Source organism: Mustela lutreola, chromosome 2 (genome assembly GCF_030435805.1).
Source record: "Mustela lutreola isolate mMusLut2 chromosome 2, mMusLut2.pri, whole genome shotgun sequence".
Lineage (NCBI taxonomy): Eukaryota > Metazoa > Chordata > Mammalia > Carnivora > Mustelidae > Mustela > Mustela lutreola.
Genome location: NC_081291.1, coordinates 158561736 through 158584136, shown reverse-complemented (window position 1 = coordinate 158584136; position 22401 = coordinate 158561736). Strand labels below are relative to the sequence as shown.

General features: G+C 46.0%; 1 protein-coding gene across 1 annotated transcript in view; it reads right to left on the bottom strand.

Annotated features, from left to right (window-relative positions):
* Nucleotides 1-2974: 2974 nt before the first annotated feature.
* The window catches only part of GPR156 (G protein-coupled receptor 156), a 63243-nt gene continuing 43816 nt past the window's right edge, over nt 2975-22401 (bottom strand). The window contains exons 6-9 of the mRNA XM_059163954.1: nt 21482-21577; nt 17977-18213; nt 11565-11723; nt 2975-7100 (exon numbers count right to left, since the gene is read on the bottom strand). Of these exons, the coding sequence (XP_059019937.1) occupies nt 5763-7100; nt 11565-11723; nt 17977-18213; nt 21482-21577 (1830 nt within the window). The 3' untranslated portion in view covers nt 2975-5762. The remainder of the gene's footprint in view (nt 7101-11564; nt 11724-17976; nt 18214-21481; nt 21578-22401) is intronic.

Here is a 22401-nt window from a genome sequence, read left to right as displayed (position 1 = left end):
GACGTTGGGCTAGTTAACCTGGCCTCTCCTGGTGACAGTTTCCTCATCTGTAAAACGGAAACAAGAACTACTTCATGGCATGGCTATAGGTCTTAAGTGAGACAAGTATTAAGTGACACCCAGTAAGTATTTTTTTCTATTATAAAAATCCAAAATATTTCTATCAAGGATATTAGTCGTGTCCTTTGGCTCCCCCTGAAACAAAATCAGATTTCCTGACTTTCCAACTACACCTTTTCTTCTAGGCCTACCCTAATATTTGAGTCCTACAGGTGGCTCTGCTCCCCAAACTGTGCCTGACCTAGAAAGGGTTGAAGGAGAAATTTCTGTTGCCCAAGAAGTGGGCTGAACCAAAGGGTAATCCCTCCTTTTCCAAATCTATTTAGAAGATCCTTCCCTCAGGAACAAACTGAACACAAAGAAGGGGGATTGGGGCATAAAGCAAGAAAACAGGATTTCTAGTTGTAAATTTGTGTTTTCCAAATAACTTTCCAAGACACATGCTTCTATAATGCTTTCTCTGTGCCAGTCATAGTTCAGCCGTTTTATAAGCATTAATTCATTGAATCCTCATAACAACTCCATGAGGTAGGTGTTATTATCCCAGTTTGCAGTTGGGGGAACTGAGCCACAAAGAGGTTATGCAACTTGCTGGAAGTCACACGGACACGCATTGCCGTGAGGAAAACTATTGTACTAAAATTAGTGGAGAAGAGAGTTCCTCTCTAATGCCTTCTTTTGACAAAGCTTTCAGGTGTTCTAACAAGGGATTTGTTAAAACAAAGTGAACCTACCACACAGTCATCCATGATGAAATACCTGAACCTTGCTTCCCGGGTGACCTCAGCTCTTGTGAGTGGTCCCCCTTTCGACCGTTCTGGCTGGGCTGCTCTTCTCTTGATTTATGTCTTTTGACAAACATCTGCTGAGCATCAGCCATGCGTTGGGCACAGTGCTAGGTGCGGGGGACAGCAAGATAATTACAAACAAGTTGTAGGCTCAAGAAGCTCACCGTCTTATGGGGAAAGTCGAGAAATGAACTGATGGTCACATATGTACCGAAGAAAGGGCTCTACAAGGGTATCCCTGTCTTTCTTCACAGAAGTGAGCTTCACTTTCTCTAACTCAGAGCTGGAGCCAGCACATTCCTTTACAAGAGAGGCAATTGCCCAGTCCATCCACTGACAAAGCTAAGCAGGATGCCTTTTGTTCTCCGTCTTCCTTCCTCCGTCACCACATCTTCCTGTCTCTCTCTGTTCTTTGAACTTCTTGTCCTCCTTCCCTTCTTTTTTCCTGTGCTTTTGCTTTTCTCTTAGTTACCTGCAGACCTTGCCAGGGCCACTCCCAAGCACTTATTCTCTGAGCCTGTCTTTTTAGTATATTTAGACATCCAAAGGTAAGTCAAAGAATGAAAAGGGTTGGGAAACACTGACCCAGATCTTGTCAAGCTCATAACCAGTAATTTTGTCTTGTTACACTGGCATTTCCTGCCTCTTTGTGACCTCAATAGTGCACTGAGCATCCCAAGATGCTCCCTGATTCAAATGCAGCTTGGCTGGATTCTTAAAATGAGGAACATGTCAGGGAGAAAGAGATCAGAGTAGGTACCAGAGATGAGGAAGAGCCAAGTCTGAGTACAAAGAATAACCTTTCTCCTTGCATTCAGCTCTCAAATGCCATCTCTGCACTAGACCTCCCTTGACAAAGCCCAGATGGTGTTACTGGGGGAAGTGTAGCAGCCAGAGGGTATGGAGAAAGTGCTTTGTTTGGGGCTCTGAGAAAGGGGACTAACTAAGCTGATGGTGAGAAAGATGAACAGACTGTCCTCCTACTAATGCTGCTGGTTACTCAGTAACAAGTCTGTGATGAAAACATCTTAAAAGAGGACCTTAATCCCTGTAACTTTCTGGCTTCTCTTCCATTAATTCTATCATTCTATCCCCCTTCTCCCTAAGAGACTTAAAGCACTGTCATTTTCAGAATTCAGTTATTCTGGGTCTTTTAGTGATAGTTTCTCACTTTTAATTCATTGGAAAGCAGTGAAACCAGATGGCTCTGCCTCCCTTTCTGCTGCTTCGCTAACCCCAGAACTGGTTCTCTGCCTTCCTTTGTTTTATCCACTTATCTTTCCAGAAATCCATCTGACAAGCATTTATTGTGCTTCAACTTAGTGTGAAACTCTCTGATGGCTACTCTGGAGGACACAAAGATGGAGAAGACAAACTCAGTGCTTTCAGCAACTTGTAATCTGCGCAGGAGACACATCTAAATATAATAATAAATACAGATACAGAAGAGATTTTGTGGAACCTGCGTTGACTTTTCTCTTCACCATTTTAGAAGTGATATGGTTCTTTAAAAACAAGCCTCCTTAAAAAAAAAAAAAAAAAACAAACAAACAAAAAAACAAGCCTCCTACATCCTGATGCTTTTTTCTCTGCTATGAGCTCCAGGAAGGCCAAGTTGATCCTTTAAGGAAAGAGTTTGTCACAGGCCAGGAGAAAGGACTAGACTTTGGGATCAGGGTGGGAACCTTTAACTTGGAACCTTAAATCAAGATTTTAATCAGCAGGAGAAGAGATGCTTGGGTCAGAATCACTCTTGGCTCCATGCCAGACCTTAAAACCAAGAAAGACATATATAACCAGAGCACAGGTGTAGATGCAATGTTTCCTTTTGCTTTTCCAGGTTCCTTTGCACAAGGTCCTACCCTTTCTCTGAGGACATAACAGTCAAGAGCATCCAAAAGCCATGACACATTCATCCCTTTAAGAATTTTATCACTGGGTTAGCTGGTTTGGGGTAAAAGATCTAGGAAGGGAGGTGGTGAGGAATGGGGATGAGTACACTGAGTAAACACTAGATCTAGAGACAGTATTTGAGGTGGGCAGTCATGATATTTGGCACAGAGTGTTTTTTTAATATATTTATTTATTTATTTGAGAGAGAGAACTTGAGTGAGTGTGATGTGGGGAGGAGCAGAGGGAGAGGGAGAGAAACTTCAAGCAGATTCCCTGCTGATCATGAGCCCAATTTGGGACTTGATTCCATGACCCATGAGACCATGACCTGAGCTGAAATCAAGAGCCAGATGCTTAACCTGCGTGACTGAGCCACGCAGACGCTCCATGACATACAGTTTTTGAACCAAATGATAACCAAGGAAAATTCAGGTAGATTCTCCATCTCTTCAATCAAGTCTATCAAAGATTACAAAGTAATTCTAGGTAACATGGGTAGTAGAAGCCTCTATATAACTAAGTTCAAAACATGGGCCTGCAGATATTCTTCTATATTTAACTAGGGGGTCAGTCCATTTTATTTGGGGGGGGGTATTCGGACTCTACCTGAGTCTTGAAGGATGAGTAATTTACAAGGTGCACAAAGTAGAGAAAGAGATTCTAGATAGAAGAGGGAAGGAGAAGTGATAGTGCTGAGGTGGTGGGACTGAAGGTATAGTTGCAGAGGGAGGAAGAAGCTAGAAGGAGTGCCAGGTGTAGAGCCTCCATAGTCCACATTAATGAATGGGAGGTTGCTAGAAGCTAAAGGAGGTGAAGCCCAACTATAGGACCTACTGCCATGGTTTGGAAGAGTGGAGGGTCTCCAGAGTTTTTTCTATCCACTGGAGCAGGTGGTTCTGGGATAGGAAGCTGCCCGAGGAGACCACAGAAGAATCTGTTATAAATGCAAGCTGGGACATTGGGGAGGGTATGTGCTATGGTGAGTACTGTGAATTGTGTAAGACTGATGATACACAGACCTGTACCCCTGAAACAAGTAGTACATTATATGATAATTAAAAAAAAAAAAAAAAGAAGATATACTTGGAAGTTGGGGCAAGCCAGTGGCAACTCTGATAGCTGCTTCATTTCTGCTCCCTGGGTGGTTCGGTCTACATGAGACTACTACTCGTGCTCTGTGGCACGAGACTACAATTTCTAGAGAGACTTGATTTGGGAGCCATTTCTGGTTTATTAAGGTGTCACTTGGACAGTGTACAAACAGCACAAGTGGAAACTACAAACCTACACACAGAATAAATTATGACATTTGCATTTAAAAGTAGACAGTAGAGGAATCCGTGCTACCAGAAGGGCTTCCCAGTCCAGTGTCTAGAGATTCACCAAGTGTCAGTAGGCCCTGAGAGTTCAGGATCAATCTTCTGTGAGACTTCTGGAGCCAACTGCCCCCCTGCAAGCATATCTAATGAGGCCCAAACTCCTGCACACAAACATGTATACACAAAGACGAACACACACGGGGTAGGGGTGGGGGATGGCCTGTAAACAACAGTCGCTTAAAGCAAAGTGGACCCAGTTGTGCTTTCCCTGTGGCACTGGGGGCCATTCTGTCTCCTACCCTTGTTCTTCACCAAGTCCCTGGCTCTGGTGGGAGTTGTGGGGGGGCCCCTGGGGTAGTGAGGCGGTGGGGGGTGGGGCGACTGCTGCCTGAGGCTAGGAGCCTCTGCTCACACTGCAGAATGAGTACTCCCTTGCACTCCTGTCTGGCCTGCCCAGCCCTGCTGGTCACTCCCAGGAGAGTCAGGGAAGAGATGTGCCCTCAGGGAAATCTACCAACTTGGGAGTCCCATGAACTGTAGGCAAGTCCTACATGGGCCACTCTCTAGCAGTGTGATGTCTGGGGAAGTTACCTCAGTTCTCTAAGCCTCAAATTCCCCATATTCCCCATCCGTGAAATGGGAACAAAAGTGCCTACTTCACAGGGTTGTCATAAGGAGTTCCTGAAATTTTATATTGCCAAGTACCACGCTAGACTCAAGTTCAATACTCAAAACCTATTCTCTTTTCCTGCCTTCTCCCACATTTTTTCCTTTATATTTCCCCATTTTGTATTCCCAGGTTTACATAGCTGTCGGTGCTCATGTAATCCCAATGGCACCAAAACCACCTCTTGACAAACAGGGCCTCTCCTACCCCATCAGAAATTACTGGTGTGTGCTTCCCCCACCTGCTGCCCTGACCCGGTACAAAACTGTACCACCAGAAAAGTCAAAGGGATGGGCCACAGGGACAAGGAGACAGTCCGGGCCTCTGGTATCATCTGAGCTCAGGAACAAGACCTGGGCAGCCTATGGGCCCATGGAGACCTGACAGTCTCAGGAAAGCTGGTGAGATGTCATAATGGCGGAAAGACATGTGCACCAAACAGCGGTGTACAGGTGACTCTGAGCTGAGTCTGGCCGGAAGCTGGAAATGAAGGGTGGTCGTGTTCACAAACTTCAGCAGAAATACAACCACCCCCTGCCAAGAGCGGGGCACGCAAGAATGTAAGAGACTCATCTTCCTAGCAGGTCTGTCCACCGGAAGGCCATTTTGATGGGTCCCAGGCTACAGCTCTGGTTCTGCAGAAACGTTCCTTGCATCTCTCCATCTGTATGTCTGCATAGTTCTCCACCTGGTATATATTAAGAGTTTCATAGAATACAGACTGACCAGGACAGAAGACCCTCTGTGCTCATTTAGCACCTTTTATCTAAAAGTTATTTTTTAAGGTCGCTCAACCAAGTCTTTCACAGGAATGCTGTGAGGTAGTAACAAGACAGGCAATACTCCTCTTTTGATAGATTGAGAAGAGCTCAAGGTAGCACAGTGCTCAAGTGAGCACAGCTGAAACATGATAAAGGCTTGATCAATTCAGGGGAACGATCTGTTTCCCGAAGGCCACAACTGGCCTTCCACCTAGAGGCCTTGGTAAGGCTTGTCCTGAACTGACCTCTATATCCAGACTCACTTTGCTGCTTTTCACACCAGTGTGGGCTTCAAGTCGTCCTTGAAGTTCACGATAGGCTTTGAGCGGGCCCACAGCTTCTCCCAGGAAGCCAGCCCACCAGCAGGGTCAGGGTCGGTGTCTGATGAGCCACTGTCACTGGAATCAGAGGAGCTCTGGAAGCAGATTTCACAGTAGGGCCGGTGGCAGCGGCAGAAGAGCTCGTCTGAGCTGCTGGACTCAGTGTCAAGGTAGCTGCATGGAGAGGACATGGAGGGACAGTGTGGGAATCCCAGGGGCAGCAGCTGCCGCTGCTCCAGAATGTCTGGTGAGGCTCTGGATAGGTGTGGGGCAGCAGGACACGGTGCCCGGTCAGAGCCAGAAGGCTGGTGGGGAAAGGCTGCATGGTTCCCTCCGGCACCCTGGGGCTCTGTGTGGCTTTGTTTGCTGCCCTCCAGGGTGTCCGGCTTGCCTTGAGGATCTGGGAGTAGTGAAGTCTTCCTGGAAGAGGAATTTGGGACTCTGGAATCTGCCGTTTGGGGATCCAGGCAGACACTGTCCCTACTGCGCACGTTTAGCCTCCCACTGTGTGCCCCAGAAACAGTCCTATTTGCACGATGCCCCACATATGAAGGTATAGAGCCTGGAAAATGTGAGCGAGCCTGCAGTGCAGCCCGCCTTCTCCTCACCATGTATGGGCTAAAGCCGAGCTCCTTGGTGAGGGGAATCTTCTGGAAGCTGTGGGTAGCACTGCTCTTCCAGGGCTGCTGTGGACAGGACAGGGAAGAGGGGAGGGGAGGCTCGGGACCCAGGCCCAGATCTTGTAAGACTTCCTGAAGCTTCTCCCTGATCACTGAATTGACCCTTGACAGCCGCTTTTGGGGTTCCTCTGAGTTCTCCAGCTGCCCCTGTCTCTGGGGAATGGGGTCTTCTCCCGCTGGCATGAGATTCTGGGGGTAGTTCATGAGTACTTGGTCTTGTCTTTCTGCTCCTTGGCTTTGCTCAGGCCGTGGCTTCTGGCTGCAGCCCAAATTTAAATGATCAGAAATGTCTTTCAAGTTAGACGTTTTCTCCTTCTGCCCTGGGGAGGAGCTGGTGTCCTTCACAGCCGGCTCCAGGCTTTGTACACTTGTGCTCTGGGAGTCCTGCACAACCACACTGGTATCATTCTGAGAGTCAGAGAGGCATTCTGAAGGCCCCTGACCTACCAGGCTATGGGCAGAGGTTGCAACCAGGATGTTCTTGCTGTGGGAGGAGGCAGGAGGGACAGCCCACTCTGCAGGGTCGAGGGTGCACTCAGCTGACATCAGCCTCACTAGCTTCTCTTTGGCGTTGTTTACTTGTTCCTGCAGGCTTTCAATCATAGCATTTTTCTGCAAAATAAAAGTGAAATCATCAATAAAGAATGCCTCAGAGGGTTTTTACATTGTTTCCCATGGTGGAGAAAGTGTGGCTTCAGAACCTTGCTCTAAATCCCAGTTCCTCTGCGTATTGGCTGGTGATCTCAGGCTCCGAGGATGTGAGTGAAGTGCTTAGCACAGTAACTGACACATGGTGCTCAATAAAGGTTAGCCATGATTTATTGTTGGGTGATCTTAACCCCCTCCCCCACCCAAATCCTCAGAGTGTGTGGCTTTGTCTTTGAGACGGGAGGTCAGATGAGGCATAGCATTAGCTGTTTGCTGGCTGCTGCAGGCCCCTCCCTTTTCCTCAGAACTTAGAGGGTCAGGTTGCTTCTGTGAGACACCACTCTGGATAATGTTTGAGATGGCCTGAGATGGCCCAACGCAGGGTTTGCCACACTTTGGCAAAATACAGATGAATTTCCAGCGTATCTCGGGGATGAATGAATGAGGAAATACATACTTTGCCTCTTGTCAAACAGACTAGAACATTTGGGAAGAACAGAGAGAAGAGTGGAGATTCCTGCGCCAAAGAGAGAAGACCCAAGCTGGGGGTTGGGAGGGGTGCAACAAGATTCTCAGGTTGATGTCATCGCCTCCCTTGGCTGGACCTTGGGGGCACATGCCGAAGCTACCGTGTCACGCCATTAGTTGTCAGTAGCTCCTAGAAAAGCGCAGGCACCAGAATTACTGGAGAAACACCCCCCCCCCCCCCCGCTTTTTATTAGAATAGTTGACACTAAGTCTCTGATCACAAGGAGCCAGATGACTAAGCCTGGGGCAGCTTGGCTGTGGAGCGACCTGCGTCAGGGCTGTGAGCTGATAATACAGGTTGCACCCAGGAGGGCTGGCAGGTGGGGGCTGCAGGAGTGTGCCTGTCCTAGCCACAAGATCAGGGGGCATGAAGCAGCAGGAAGGGGGTGGTGGTGGGTGTGCCCTGAGCGACCTCTGCTTGTACAATCGGCGACTGTCTAGCTCAGAACTTATGTCCACCTTCTGAGATTGCTGATGTTGAAAAGTAGTGGAGCCCAAAGAAGAAGTGATGGTCTTGGGGCAGACAATAGCAGGGTCCAGGGTTTGGGGAGTAATAACCCAAACTGCTTCTAGGAAGTGCTTGTCCAAATCCGAAAATGCTGCCTCTTTGGGGTCATCCTCTCTAGAAGCTAAGGATGAGCATCTGGATATTCATTGATTGTGTCCTAGAAATCAAAGAATGTATCCCTCCTTGGGCTACGTGAAGCAAGTCACCTGTGGACTGAACCTGTGGGTTTTTTTCTCAAGTTGATATGGGAGTGTTGCCCAGAAGTGACCTTTATGGGAGCAGTAACTTAAGTAAACTAGTCCAGCAATAGTCCTCTGGCAGCGACTCCAAGCAGCTCTCCCGTTCCCTCTTTATAAGCAGCAGAGTGACTTTCCGAATATTGGTAGTTCAGGTTCATCCTGGCTGAGTCTTCTTCTTTTATTATCAGGAAAGAGTCCAGGACCAGTGAGTAACTGGTGAATAAGCGGAAGGCCTTTGCAGCTGAGCTCCTGCCTCCCCATCCTCCTTTTGCTCACCTGCAGAGTGGTGAAGCTGGGGCGTTGCCGAGAAAGTGTAGATGACTCAAGGACTCACCAGGAGCAGAGTGGATGAGTAACTCGACAACCTCCATTCCGGCTCTTTATGATATGGGTGGTGCCTGATATCTTTCAGAGAATCTCATGGGTGTGACTGAGCACAAGAAGGATGCCAACCCTTTTCCTCCTCAGCAGCCCTTTCTCCTGAAGCTACCCCCCAACCCCCCGCCGCCCCGCACATTCTCATAGGCTTCAGGAGGTCTCCACTGCACCACAGAGTTAGGAGGAAGCCACCAGCTAATGACAACTACCCCAGCAAGTAAACTCCAAGTGTTGACTTTTTGTGCCCCAAATTCCTTTGAGTGTAGAAAAATAGGATAAACATTGAGTTGGGAAGAATACTTTCCTCCCAGCAAACCAAATATCTGAAGCTGACTAGTGACAGATTTAGAAACGTCAGCCTAAACAGTGAATTTCCCTTGTTCCAGAAAAGGAAGTGGGACTCTGTCTTCACCGTAGCTGCAGACTAATTAAAGGCGTGGTATGAGGTGTCGCCATTGTGAGACCAAAATCTGACCTCCCGGGGCAGTGCATTTAAATGAGCTTATTAATTACTACTTTTGGCCCATCGGAGAAGCAAAACATCCATCATTGTGTTTTATAAGGGCAGGTCATCAGGAGAAATAGAGTCACCCTCTTGTAGGTGAATGTCCTCTGCTGCAGAGTGTACAAGGGAGGGTCTTCAACCCCTGGGGCAGTTCTGTTTGCTGGCCTTCCCACAGCCTGGCGAGTCAGTGATGCATGCTGCCACAGCAGCCTCTGCGGGACCTCTGGCTGTAGTGTCAAGGGGGGCAACAGTGAGAAGATGGACTGCTCATGTCGTGAGAAAGTAAGAAGAGGACACAGGAGACAGAGGGGCCTAGGGAGGGGGCTGCACAGAAGGAACCTGCAACCAAGGAGCTGGAGTCAGGGTCTGCGCACACAGGGAAGCAGGAGGGAGACTTGTGTTGATCTAGCAGGCAGTGCTGGAACTGGAGACTCAGATACTGGAAGCTCTCAAGGCCTGTGGAGGGGCACTAGGACAAGCTACTTGTTCTCAGGCCTGTTCTGGGGAAGATGTTCCAGGTGTAGGTCACCGGGGGAAAGAGGCCAGGATTTTGCTGTCTATGCATCTGTTCCCTATTAGGGCCCTTCCTCTGCAGACTCCAAGCATGTTTCTGGATGGAGCAGATTCAGTTACTGCGTGGGAAACAGGGTAGCATGGCAGAAATACAAAAAGCACGTCACAAATTACCATAAGGCTAAAGAGTCAGGCCACTTGGCTGTTCCAGCGTTAGCTGATTGTGAATAAAAATCATCCTGGCTGTTTTCGCCAAGTTTCCAGCCTTCTGTTTAGCTGGAAAAAAAAAAAAAAAAATGCTTCTTTGAAGACTTCACAGAATATCAAAGGCAATGCTACTTACTCCCTTGCCAGGTAGGAAGAAATCTGGCTTTGAAATAAGGTCCTGGATGTTTCATGAATAGTCAAGAAATGGAGAAGTATTATTCTGGTGGATTAAAGAACTCCAGACGGAGGGTGTGGTGTGAGGGAGTAGAGGAGCACAAGCAGGGATGCCCCGGGAGGTGAATCCCTTCCCTTGTTGTGTTCCTTAGGTCCCCATCACACCATCTTCTCACGCAGAGACAACTGATACCCTGGGGTCAGGCCAGTTACCTGTGTAGTTTCCCACACAGCACCTACTCAGGTGTGTTCTGTACTGAAAAAATATGAAATATAATTTAGTGAGTGTGAAAAACTGATTCTGCAGAATCCTAGGCCTCCTTTCTGAGGCAGGGAAGCCTCAAGCTTTTCCAGGTGCTTTCTTCAAGCCCACATCATACTGCCCAGTTCTGGGAGAGGTGCCAAATCTGGCTGAAGAACAGAAGAAAAAGGAGTTGGGGTTGGCCCAGTCCTCCCCTGGTGTTACTATGATATTCAGAGGCCCTATTAAGCCCTCCACCCCATTTTGGAGACTTTCTGGGTTGGCAGGATGACTGAAATCTCTAGTTCAAACCTGGAAAGGATAATAATGGGCCCCATAAGATCTTGGAAATGAGGGTACTACTCTAAGAGAATATATCATACAGAAGAAGCTAGGATCCACTACTGCTCAAGACCTTTACAACACTGTTCTGCCTGCTTGGAATGCTTTTCCCTGCGCCTGGTCAATTTGCACTTAACCTTCAGGTCTCAACTCAGAGGATATTTTCTGACCATTCTAAAGTAGGTTACTCACTACCCATTATTCTGTCTTACCACTCTGATTTCTTCCTTCATAATTCTTTTTTTTTTTTTTTTAAGATTTTATTTATTTACTTCTGTTAGGGAGATAAAGCAAGAGAGTGTGCATGAGCAGAAGGGTAGAGGGAGAAGCAGACTCCCCGCTGAGCAGGGAGCCCAACACTGGGCCTCAAGCTTAGGACCCTGGGATCATGACCTGAGCCAAAGGCAGACACTTAAATGACTGAGCCACCCAGGTGCTCCTTCCTTCATAACTGTTACACAGTTTATAATTATAATTTACTTGATCAACATCTGTTTCCTTCGATAGACTATGAGCTGTATGAGGGTAAGGACTGTACTTCTTTCATTCGTCAGCACTTTGCACAATACTTGGTACACATCTGGCCAGTGAATGAATGCAGTGGGTGAGGTCAGCGACCGGAGGGTCCCTGGGGAAATGCTGAGCTTTCTGCCTGGGACTGAGGGAAGTGGGAGTGGCTAGGAAGTGGGGGAATGGAAATATAGGAATGTCAGCAATGAGACATCTGGGGTCGACCTTGGCATGACTGGAGTTCTTGCTAACAGAGAATCCACCAGGCAGGGGTCTAGCTTACTTCTGTGAGGAGTCTGTCCATGGAGTTTCTCTCTCCTCCGGCATGGCAGTTCTGCTCCTCACCATACTGGGTATGGAAGCCTTTGCTGGGAGTGCTGAAATATTTGGCCATGCGTCTGATTGTTTGGTTTTCCTCTTCAAATGCCTTCCATTGCTTCAGCTGTTCGATAAAAGAACACATGTTATTTATTTAATTACACTCCCAGAAATACATTCTCTCACTCTTTTTCAAGAACATCAGGCATGACCATGTCACAGACACACACGTGATGTATAAACTATTCTCTTCTCAAAACACATTTTACTCTGGAAAGTTCGTAAACAGCAAAGAAAGGAGGTATAGAGAAGGTCAAGGTCATTCTCAGTTTAAAAAAATGCCATAGGAAGACAATGACAGGTAGACTGGTCAAGGTGAGCCAGAGTTGAAGTATGCTTCTAGAGCCATATTCTCAAGCCAGAGTTTAGGAGCTATCATGGGGCAAGGCAATCTAAACATTGTATGTTTCAAATGAAACTGCTCTTAGTTGTAAGTAGCTGTTCTTAATTATTCTCATTTGTGGAGTAATGGTGTGCTTACTGCTACTGAAAGCCCAGTTCTTGCCAGAGGACTTCTAACCCAAATCAATAATCAAGTCTCAGACAGATAGAAAACCACAAATGTCAATAAAAATCAATAGAAATGACAGAACATTAGGTCTGCGAGCTGACTGTCCTTTTTACATGACAAATGAGGAAAGATTCAGGAGGAGTATGACCTTTCAAGGCCCCACAGTCAGTTAGCAGCACAACCCCAGCTGTTACCAGAGCCCTGAGCTACATCACATCTCCTTAGCAGGGGTGATGAGATAGAGACTGGTAACTGTGGGGGTCCTATGGAGGGTTTTTCAGGAGAAATTGGTTTTGAGAAACAATCTGAGGAAGCTTGGGGCTGGTTTAATTTCATAAGAATGGAAGTGAATATAGTACATTCATGGGGTGTCTCGGTGGTTGAGTCCGTTAAACATCTGTCTTCAGCTCAGGTCATGATCCGAGGGTCCTGGGATCAAGCCCCACAGGTTCCCTGCTTGGTGGGGAGCCTGCTTCTCCTGCTCCCCTGCTTGTGCTCTCTTTTTCTGTCAAATAAATACATAAAATCTTAAAAAAAAAAAAAAAAGCATTCACAAACAGGGGCATGGTCTTTGGGCCAGGGGTGGGGGGAGTGGTAGTGCTGGACATTTCTCTTTCTTCCTTAAGGAATTTTCATCATTAAGGGTCCTAGTGATTTATGCTGGCTCTAGATAGGATGCTGAGGGGTTTGTGGGGAGCCACACAGGGATCCTGGAATTGATTTGCTTATTCATCAAACATTTATTAAGCTCTGACTATGGAGTGCAACCCAAATTTGGTAAAGCAGATAGGATACTAAATTCCCACCATCGACTGCAATACTTTCTCACCCAAGTCCTCCTGGGTCCTCTGTTGACTCAGCATGAGTCCTTTATGATATCAGGAGTTTGCAAGATCTGTGCTGGGTCAGGCGAGGACCATCTCCTCTGCATGCCCTTCTCAAAATCCACCTCCCAAGGCCATCAGCTCAGCTGGCAACTGAGCCTCAGTCTGTGGTCTTCAGTGGATAGAGCAGACCTCTAGTGCTCTCCTGGCACTCACCCTTGCAGTGTTGTAGTATCTCTGTTCTCTCCCAGGACGCCTTGTTTCCTTAGCAGTATAGCTTTTCCTTTTTTCTCCCCCAACAATGCCCATCTGAATTGTCTCAGCAGGGCTGCTGGAAGAACTTCTCAATATTGGTGTAAGGGCACCACCAGGGCTTCTGGGCTGTCTCACCCTAAGCTGGAGGGCACAGCCAGGGTGCCCCTTGACTAAATCCTCCTCTTCCCCTTTGTGGGGATCCTGGTCCTTAAGACTTGACATTTCTGGTCTATGGCTATAAATGACCCCCAGGTCATAATTTCAGGACCTCTTCATGGCACTTCCTCCAGAAGGCAAGCATTTTCTTGTTTTCTCGGCCTCTGGGCCATGTGGGTGTGGTAGGATGAATAATGTTTCCCCAAATATTTTCTTCCCCTCCTAATCTCTGGAACTTGTGAATCTGTGACTGAGTTAAGGATTTTGAGAAGGGGAGACTGTTCTCGATTTTTAGGGCAAGGCCAATGTCATTGCAAGAGTCCTTACAAGAGGACGGCAAGAGAGTCAGAAGAAGAGATGTTGCCAGTGAAAGCAGAGGTCAGAAAGAGAGACAGATAAAGATACCACACTCATGGAGGAAGAAGCAATGAGCCAAACAAGCAGCCTCTAGAAGCCAGACAAGAAGTGCAAACACATTCCCCCTAGACCTTCCAGAAGGAACACACACCTACTGACATCTTGACTTTAGTCAAAAAAGGCCCATTTCAGATGTCTGGCCTCCAGGGCTATCAAATAATAAATGTATTATTTTAAGCTGTTGGATCTGTGGTTATTTGTTACAGCAACAATAAAACATTAACACAGTGGGATTGACTCTCAATCTCTACCAGGTAAACCAGGGTCTTTGGAAGTTCACTCCATGTGCCTCTCTCACATCCTGCCAATCTCCCCTTGTTTCAGTTTGTGCTTCAAAAAGTGCAAGATGCACAAGTGTTATGGTGCTCCAAACAGACTTTGTTCTGACTCCTATGTCTGCCTCTGGTCACGGTGTTCCCCCATCAAAAATGCCAACCACTGTCCTCCCCCAATCTGCTCAGTGAACTGTTATTCCTCCCTCAAGATTGGGCCCAAATACCCCATGTTCTGAGAAGGTGTCACTGAGCTCCCAGACAGCCTGAGGCACCCCTTCCTCAGCATTAGGTAACGTACCTTCCTCAGACACCTAAAAGATGTATTATAATTCCTTTCACATCTGCCCCCTACTAGATTTGGAGGTGGGTCCATGTGTTGACCTACACATTTCCTGCAGAGGTCAGTTAGTAAGTGATGGACAGATATGTGAACAAATGAAGGAAGCTTTCCCCTAGAAAACTAGGGGGCGCTGCGACCTATGCAGATAACTATAAGGCAGAGTAGAAATTCCTAAACACCTTCATGAGGAGCAGATGGAACACTTGGGGAATGCAGAGGAGGAAAAAAAAAATGCCGTATCTCAGAACCCACCTGCCTCTCAGAGAGAGAGGGATGGAGGTGGGGATGTGTATAAGGATGGGTCATGTTCAGGTCACAAAAGTAGAGGCTGGCTCATTGCTGGTGATGACCTCAGTGTTTGGCATAAATACTTAGGCATTTCCTGAGGGCCTGTGTAGAGTGCTACTTGGCCCACTTGCCTCTTCTGTAATGTCATCCATTTCACTCAGCTTTCTAGCGCCACCTAGCTGCCCTTGACGTATCTATGCTTCTGCTTTCATAAGCCCCTCCCATCAATCCAGTCTGAAGGCTTAGTCATAAGAAGGCAGTCCACCTCCTGCTGCCTCCCCTCCCTATACAGCTCTCCTCACACAACTTTCCAAATTTGTTCAGCTGTCCTATTTTCCTGGAAGACACAGTGCAGGTCTCACGGGGAGAATCTTTCTTCTACCGAAGGCCACTGAGCCAGAGCGGAAAATCAATTCAGGGGCATACAAAAAACTGACAAGCCTCAGTTACTTTCATATTTTGAAAAATCATTTACCCTCCTAAACCTAAACTACGATAAGCTATAATATATTTTTTTGGTTTTAAATCATGTTCTGTTCAAGAAGAGAAAAAGCATGAGACAGAAAATAGAAGAGGAAAGACAGACTAAGATAATGGAAGCTCAAAACGACTAGGAAGAAAAGGGGGGGGGTGAGTCAGAGAGAAAGAGAAAGGCCCACACTGTCTGTCCACCCCATTGCTGTACCCCCTAATATTTTCATTTCCACTCCCACTTCAACAAACCAACTGCTTGTTGCTTAGGTCAAACCTGGAAGTGAGAATCCAAGCTGATCTTTGTCCTGTATGTTTATGTCTGTTATGTCTGTATGTAGATGGGAGTGTACCTAAATATTACCACTGAGGATTCAAACACCAAGGACAGTGGAAGTCTTGCATCTGAGGCTCAGGATGGGAAAGGGACAGAGGTGAGTGTGGAGGGGGAAGTTACAAGTAGGGCGCATCATGGAGGTTGCGGATTCACTCAGTTTTCAGATAGAGGTCTTGGTTAGGTCTGAAAGGCTTTCCTCTAATGGTGCCTAGGTGATTACTTCTGCCCCAAATTATCTTGTTGTCTTTCAGAGACTCTTATTAGCTCTATATTGTATCCTAGATCTGTTCTCTGTGTTTTCTTAACTAGTCTCTCATTTTTTATCTGTCCCCTTATTGTCCGTTACTTTAAATTAATTCACTAATTCAGTATTTTGCCATGTCCAATTGCCTGTTCAATACTTTTATTGGTATTTTAAGTTTCACACAGTATTTTTCATCCTTATTTAGTATTTCATTTTTAAAAAAGATTTTATTTACTTATTTGTCAGAGAGAGAGAGTATAAGCAGGGGGAGCAGCAAGTAGAGGAACAGGGCAAAGCGTGGGAGAGGGAGATGTGGGGCTTAATCCCAGGACCCTGAGATCATGACCTGAACTGAAGGCAGATGCTCAACCAACTGAGCAACCCAGGTGCCGCTATTCACTATTTCTAAGATTATGTCCTTTTCATGATGGTTCCCTTGAGTTGAAGAGAGGCAATATCCTTTGAATCCCATTGACAAAACAAATCAGATCTATTTCAAAAACTGTTTTACTTCAGAGGAAGGCAGCTTCTCCAGATCTTCAGAAGTTTGTGGCCCAGTTCTTGTGAACTGCAGAATTTCTTCAAGGTCCTTTCCTCCTGACTCTATAGTCCTACATGAGATGAGCTATAGTTTCCTCATACAGAAATATGTTTGCTTGCCTTTCACTTGTAGTCCCAGGATGACTTCCATAGCTCCAGTTATCACAAACATTCAAGGTAAGAAGAAGGCAGAATAGGTGATGCCAGCCATGCCTTCGGTTTTTGTTGTTGTTGTTGTTGTTAGGAAAACAAAAGCTTTCTCATAAGTCTGCTAGGAAACCTTTAGTGTTCGAAATGGTATCACTTGGTCACCACAAGCCATGAGGGAATTTGGTAAAGCAAGTCTTGAGCTCTTTCAGTCTATATAGTAGAGATGAGCAAGGAAGAAAGGGGTTGGCAATGGATGGATGGGTTACCAATCATCATTGGCCATAGAACCCAAGGGGTGGGTCACGCAAAAGATCCCTGCCCACTCCCTTTTCCCATCTCCCAGAGAGGAACAGCCCTTTTTCTGCTATACCCCAGACAAATAAGCCACAGCTCTCATGATTTCCTTCCATCTCGTTCTTATAACATAGAGATTCAGCAAAAATTACTCTAGTTTCTAGCAGAGATGTAACACCCATCCTTGGTTTTTAGTGCACTGCTACAGATGTTTGCATATTTGTTTATTCTCTAGATTACTTTAATGAGAATTTATGAAAGGGAAGGAGAGTAAAGGCCTTTGCCTGTGTCACACCATCGTGCCCCAAAGTGCAGTCATAACCCTCCCTCAGCCAACACTTTAATTATCAGTTAGCTCCCTCATGAAGACATTCCTAGTCAACTGAAAGCTGCAAAGGGAATCAAGATGGAGTCTAGAGGGAGTAGTGGGATAAGGGAGGCCTCCGGGGAAGAGAAAGAGATCTAGAAGGGAAACAGGACAGGTGCCTAATGCCAAGTTCATTAACTCAGATATATGTGGTTCAGTGGTACCCTAGGGCATTACATGAATAATTTAACATCACTTTCAGAGCCCATGGAGTCCTTCTTTCCCTCTGACTCCCTTTCTTTCTCTTTGCTCTCTGGATATTTCTGCTTCTATCTTTCTCCTTCATTTGATTTTTTTCCCCTTAATTCCCATAGTGTGAAACACATTTTTATTCAGCTTTTATTTCTCCTTATTATAAAAAGAAATGTTCTATATTGTCTTCTAATAAAAAGGAAAAAAAATTTAAATTGCATAAATTTCCGAATGAGGTTTTCTCTGTGAATCTGCAACCTCCAATAGGAAAGAAAGAAAATGTCCTCACTCCCAGGCTAGTGAAAGAAATGACATTATCAAGGAGAAGAGGGGACTGGAGATGAGTGAAGTCGACGGGAGGGTAGGTGGACAAGCAGGTCTGGGAGGCAGCCTGCCAGGGCTAGAAACATGCTGCCATGTGTGCTCAGCCACTCTGGCCTGTCCTTCCTGCTGATGAGGAGCAGAGTCGCCCTCTTCAGGGAAGTGAGGAGGCAAGAACGGAGAGAGCCGCCTCACGAGGAACTTGCCTTCGTTCTGACTCCCCAATAAACGGTATCCAAAAGTCTCAATAGAAAACAAAGTGAGTGGTTTATTATGTCCAGGGAAGCCTCTGGAATGACAGAGGACCAGCCTGCCAAATTCTCCGTAGAGCATACCTGGGGAATGAAGATGAAGCAGTTGATCGTGGTTGTGCAAACAAAGATACCTCCAGATGTGAGTCCAAAGACCAGGTTGGGCCAGGAGTGCAAGTATCTGGTGACCACGAAGAGAAGCCCAGCAGCCACTACTACGAGGTTGACCCCAACCATGATGGTTAAAGACTGATTCACAGGAGGAGAGCTGACGTGGTCAGTCAGGCCAGCCAGGTAGGCACCGTAGAGCAGCAGCAGGCCCTGAAGACAGAGAAGAGAACCCGGGGCTGAGAGAAGTGTAACAGTGGGCTCAGTGTCAAAGAGCAGTAAGGTTGGAACCATAAGGTTGGAACCAATTTCCTCACCTTTAAAATAGAGATAATCAGACCTACCTTAAAGGGTTGTCATGAAGATGTACTGATATAGCACATGGGAAGACACTAAGGGCATCCCCTTATATTACTAGGTGCTAAATAAATGTAATTTTCCTCTCCTTCCCTGGGAATTAGTTTACTGGAGGTCAGCAAGTCAGCCAGCAGACAGGACTCTGCTGGGACAGGGCACAGGCAGGACGGTGTAGGTGGGTAGCAGGTCTACAGGATGCATTGCTGGGCACTTGGAGGGCAGTGGGCATGCCGTGCCGTCAGTGGTAAGGACTACTGCACCTGCTGTGTAGTTTTGCACTGCATGGAGCTGAGGGACACGTATAAGCAGAAACAGCCCTGTGGTCTGCTTGTCAAGCTGTGTGCTGTGGCAGGGGCAGCGCCCTAAGGAATGGGCTTTTTATCCCCCCTAATTTTCCCAAAGACACCATCTGCTTGCCAAGCCCTGCACCTGCAAGATTGCATCTGTCTAGAAGGGATGACTTTTTCTAATTTACACAAAGGATCTCTATAGGCTAGCAGCGGCTCTGTGCCAGTGGGTGTTTATGGGAGATGGAAAAAGAGAACAAAGGCAGGCTGGGACCTAAGCGAGGCTGTGGAGCAGGCACAGGCAGTAAAGGCTTCATCTATACCCTTCATCCTCTGTGTGACATTCTCTGCCCCCATCACCAGGAACCCAGTGCCCTGTTCTTTCCTCTTTCCCATGAATATAAAACTGCTCTCAGATTTCTCACTTGTACTAAACAGAAAATTACTCATGCACTTTAAAGTGCTGCCTTTCCTGGAGGGAGCTGTATTGAAACAGAAATCAAAGCTGTGATCAATAATACGTAATGTATAGATTCACCATATGTTTGTCTATGTACAAAGTATGATATTAGGTGCAGGATAGGCAAAGGTGTTACAAAGAGGAATAAGCCATGATCCTGGCTTTCAAGAAGCTCAGTCTGGTAGGGAGATTTAAGGCGAGCACACAGATGTCCATGTTTTGTCACACAGAATGTGAAGATGCCATGAGGACTGAGGTGTGGGTGGAAAGTACAGATATTCACAGGGAGAACTAATAATGAAAGCAAAGCCGGTATCAGCAGGGTACCTGCCAGTGACCCTGAAATCATACAATCTGACCAACTCCATCTGCCAGGACAGCCCTAAAGATAATTTTTTGGAGGACTGGCTGTGCCCACAGTGAAGGAGTCAACAGGGAAGGGATGCCTTCTGGGCACCCCTAATGCCCAGTATCCCAGGAGAGGCCTAAGGGCCAAAGGTGGCTCCTCTGAGATCTTCAAAGACTAGAAAATACACAAGTCAGGCCAATGGGGCTTGAGTTTGGGGTAACTGACACCATCAGGTGGCATCTGGCAGACTGGATCTCTAGTAATTTAATTAAAAGTAAATGAAATTAATTCTATGATTTTGAACTATTCACATCTCATTCTTTAAAATGTTTTAACGCCATTAAACCTCTTGCCAAAAGGGAGCGAGGTATGAATAAAGCCTCTCTACATCCACAACTTGTGTTTGAGTAAATCATATCTAATGCTTGTATGTCATTGACATTCACTTCTGAGAAGTGTGGGGTGGGGGTAGTTGCTAGGTTCAGGTGGGCATGGGGTCCTGGAACATGATGTGAAGATTTAAGTCATCCTCAGGAAGTGCTCATTGACCAGCGAGCCTGTGAGGGGCTGGCTCAGTCAGTTTCCTGATGCTTAGCACTCTTTTCTCCTTTTCTTTCCTTGCCTTCAGAAAGATATTACAGTGATATAAAATGGAAATGCGATTGTATAAAAGGCTATGGAGAAAATAAATCAACTTGAATCACAAAGGGAGCTTCTATGGGGGAAATGTTGAGTTTCTGTCCTGGGGAGGACATGTTTTTCTATAGGGCTCAAGAAATCAAACTGTCTAGGGGGCAGTAGAATATTAATAATCATAATATCTAACACTTATTGAGCTCTTTCCATGGGCCAGGAGTGGCTGAAAACTCTGATCATGCACTAACCTGTTTGAAATTCAGAACAGTTCTGAGAGGATTTTGTCGTCATCCCCATTTTATGTAAGAGGGAACCCAGGATCAAAGAGGTTAAATAAGGTTCAGAGTCAGCTAGGAAGGGGCTGAGTCAGAACTCAAATCCCATTCTGTCATATTCTGAAGTTCATTTTCTTAACTGTTAGCAAGAAACTAGAGGTCAAGAGCTATTTCCTGCCCAGTTGTTCTCTTTTAAAAACATTTCTATCAAAGTAATATATGCACATAGTAAAAAAGCAACATTTCCCAATTCCAGCCCTATCTCTCAGAGGCAACCACTTGAACAATTTCCTAGGGGTAAAGTGAGTAAAGTTTACCTTTAAAGACCACCAGGCCTCTCTGTCCCAAGAATCAACAAATAGTATCTTAGCATCCAGGGCTTGCCTGAGTGAAATAGGCCTGCCCTATACCCCTCACAGCCAGATTTTCTATTTCTTCATGTTGAAATCAGCTAATAGGATAGTTCGTACTAGGAATCTCCGGCCCTATACAGGTTTCCCGTACCTGCTAGAAATAATACCCTATGTTTGCCAGCTAACAGAGACAAATGAGGCTAACTGTGGGAGATTCAGAGCGGTAGGAGGACACTTTGAGGCAGCTGGAACCACTCAAAGGACACCAGGGATATTGCCATCTGTCTGAGGGCCAGCCCTTCTTCCGATCAGACTGAGAAAAGTTGGTGGAAGGCAGCAGAATACCTTGACCCAAATCTTGAAGAAAAATACAAGAAGGTTAATCAGGGCATCAAAAGAACAAATAAAGCCGGATAAAATATCTCTGCATAATCTCCCTTGCAGGGAGTTGGGGAGAAAACTGGTATTGCCAAATTAATTAGAAAAATCAGACCAAGAAATGAGAGAAATTGTGGGTAAATTTCACATGATTTAGGGGAAAATTAAATGAGAGGGTTCAAAGAATTGGAAAAATGACCCCCAAGACAAATAAAGAGTAGAGAAATAATGAGGGTCATGATTTTGAGATTTATGCATAAACAGAGGTTTCCTCTGATTTCAAGATTCTTTGCGTTATCACCTCATTAATTCCTCTAATTCTCTTTTTGTGTGGCTCTTTTGTTGGGGACAGACAGATTATATCCCAAGGAGATGTGGTTACCAACCTTGCACACCAAAACAAGAGCAATCCAGACATCAGAGTACCGGGAAGCACAGAAGTGTGAGCTGGTCAGAGAGCAGGACACGTCTCTCCCTGTCACCTAGGAGGTACACAGAGTCAGGACGGAGGAAACCCACAATTACTAGGAACACACAGGAGATCTTTGGGGACATCTGGAGCATGAACTCTTCTACAGCATGTGATTTTGGCCTTAATACGTAAAAACTGTAACATTTAGGTGACTCGGTTATAATCTAAGTGAATGTGGCTATGGGTGAAAGAAAAGATGATAAAGTCTGGCTGACGTGTGGATGCTTGGTGATGGTGGGGCTTACTCCTCAGTTATTGTTTTGCTACCACAGTGACTCATATTAGTGCATCAGCAAAATTATGAATTATTTCACATCTTGTTTCTGCTATTTTTTAACAGTTGAAACTGTACATATTAAATCTGCAACGTCAAGATTTCACTGTATACCTCAGCCCCTTGTGAGGCTGGAAACTTATAATACTTCCCATTATTTTAACTTATGTAGTAGGCACAGTTGAGCCCTTTCCCTGCATTGTTTCCCTTCATCTAAGCCACAGCCCTAGGGAATAAGAAATACTATCATCATCACTCTACCTATAAGGAAACAGATACTTCAAGAAGTTTAAATGACTTTCCCAAGGTCACATGGCTGGTAAGTGGAATTTGAAGGAGGGCTGACTGATTCCAAATACCACCTGAAAATACCACTTATACATCTCAATAACTAGGGGAAGTCAACTTCCTATGGTTGAAAGTTCTCATTGTTGATCATGTGAAAGCAGAGATAACTGCTGGGCAGTTCTCATGTTCTGACATCTCAGTGGATGCTGTTGGAAGACACGTGGAGCAGGGGCAGTGGCTGTGGTAGCACACTTTGCAGACAAGGGGCAAGG